Genomic DNA, 1,457 nt, shown 5'->3' with positions numbered 1-1,457 from the left:
TCTCGGGCACGGGAAATGCTTCATTGCCGTGAATGACCCCCGTGCCAACCCCGATTATGTCCCCGCGCTAAATGAGGACATAGCGCATCGTAGCGGTGGCGTCGCCCTGGTCTTTGACGACACAGTCCCCCGGCATATGACCGAGCTCGACGTCGCCTACAAATACATGGTGGTCAATACCCATTGGCAGGAGACCCCTGTATACTTCCACTGCGTATATGCACCTGTTCAACCAACAGAACGGGTCGCATTTTACGACAGTCTACCACGCGACTTTCCAGAGGACAGCATACACGTAGTGATGGGAGATCTCAACCTACCATTTGACCTGTATCTTGACGTGGACAAACCACACCACGTACATACCGTGGGCCGAATCAACTGTTTGGAGTGGCTTGCAGCCCTACGTGTGACCGACGCTTGGCGCATGCATCACGATGAGGATCGTACCTATTCGGGGCCACACAAAACGACCCGCTTAGACTATATCCTTGCCGATACACACCTTGTCAGAGACTGCTACGTCTCAAGCGACTACAAACGGCCGGACGCACACGTAGCTGGTGACCATGCGATCCACACACTCGTGCTAGAGGACACACATCAAACGATGGGGAAAGGATATTGGAAACTGCCGAAGGAACTCCTATAGTACCCTCAGGTGCGAGAGGCCATCGCGACGGAGGCTTCAAGACTCCTCGTCGTCCTCCGCGACGCACAAAACCCAGGCGTTGTGTGGCATGCTTGGAAGAAACGTACACGGAGGTTCCTCCAAGAAGCCCACCGCCACGTCAAACCGCATTTTTTACGAGAAAAGACAGCCTCCGCCGTACGCTTGGCGGAAGCGCGGCGCCTACACAGCGAGGGGTTGTCAAATCTCGAAGATATCGAGGAGGAGGAGAAACTTTTCCTCGAATCGGAGGACTTGTGGAAATTATACTTCTCTGACCTCAACTTTGACGTCCACGCGAGCAAGAATGAGCGCTCCACGACCCATTTCTTCCGTCCACCGACCAAAGTCCTCTACAAAACTCCCGTAAGATCAGTGAGACAACGCGATGGGACGTTGTTGTCAGCCCCGGACATCATCCAAAAAGAATTCGTCGCCCACTGGACGGGTGTTATGCGTGAGGATGACCCCACTCCTCCAAATCGAGCCACACGCCGTCGTTTCCTTCGTGTCCTACGGAGAAAATTAACAGTCGAGGATAAGAATGCCCTTGAGGAGAACGTTACCGGGACAGACCTTCAGACCAGCATCGAAACCATGGCCCCACACCGCACACCAGGCCCCGACGGGTTTTCTGCCTGCTTCTACCAGGTGGCACCGGCGGTGTTTGGTGAAATCCTGGCTATCGTTTTCAACTATCAGTTGAACCGAGGCACATTATTGAAATGCCAACGTACCAGTGAGGTTGTGTTGCTGTTCAAGAAGAACGACCGTGCAGACCCTGGCA

The 1,457-nt window shown here is 54.0% G+C and overlaps 1 protein-coding gene across 1 annotated transcript in view; it reads left to right on the top strand.

Moving 5' to 3' along the window:
- Positions 1-136: 136 nt before the first annotated feature.
- Positions 137-1,457, top strand: part of H257_16163 (hypothetical protein) — a gene marked incomplete at both ends in the record, with an annotated part of 5,712 nt that continues 4,391 nt past the window's right edge. Inside the window, 2 exons of the mRNA XM_009844516.1 lie at positions 137-586; positions 662-1,340. Coding sequence (XP_009842818.1) covers positions 137-586; positions 662-1,340 — 1,129 coding nt within the window. The remainder of the gene's footprint in view (positions 587-661; positions 1,341-1,457) is intronic.

This window comes from Aphanomyces astaci, assembly GCF_000520075.1.
Source record: "Aphanomyces astaci strain APO3 unplaced genomic scaffold supercont1.81, whole genome shotgun sequence".
Taxonomy (NCBI): domain Eukaryota; phylum Oomycota; class Saprolegniomycetes; order Saprolegniales; family Verrucalvaceae; genus Aphanomyces; species Aphanomyces astaci.
The sequence above is the reverse complement of the archived record's forward strand: the minus strand, read 5'-3'. Positions and strand labels throughout refer to the sequence as shown.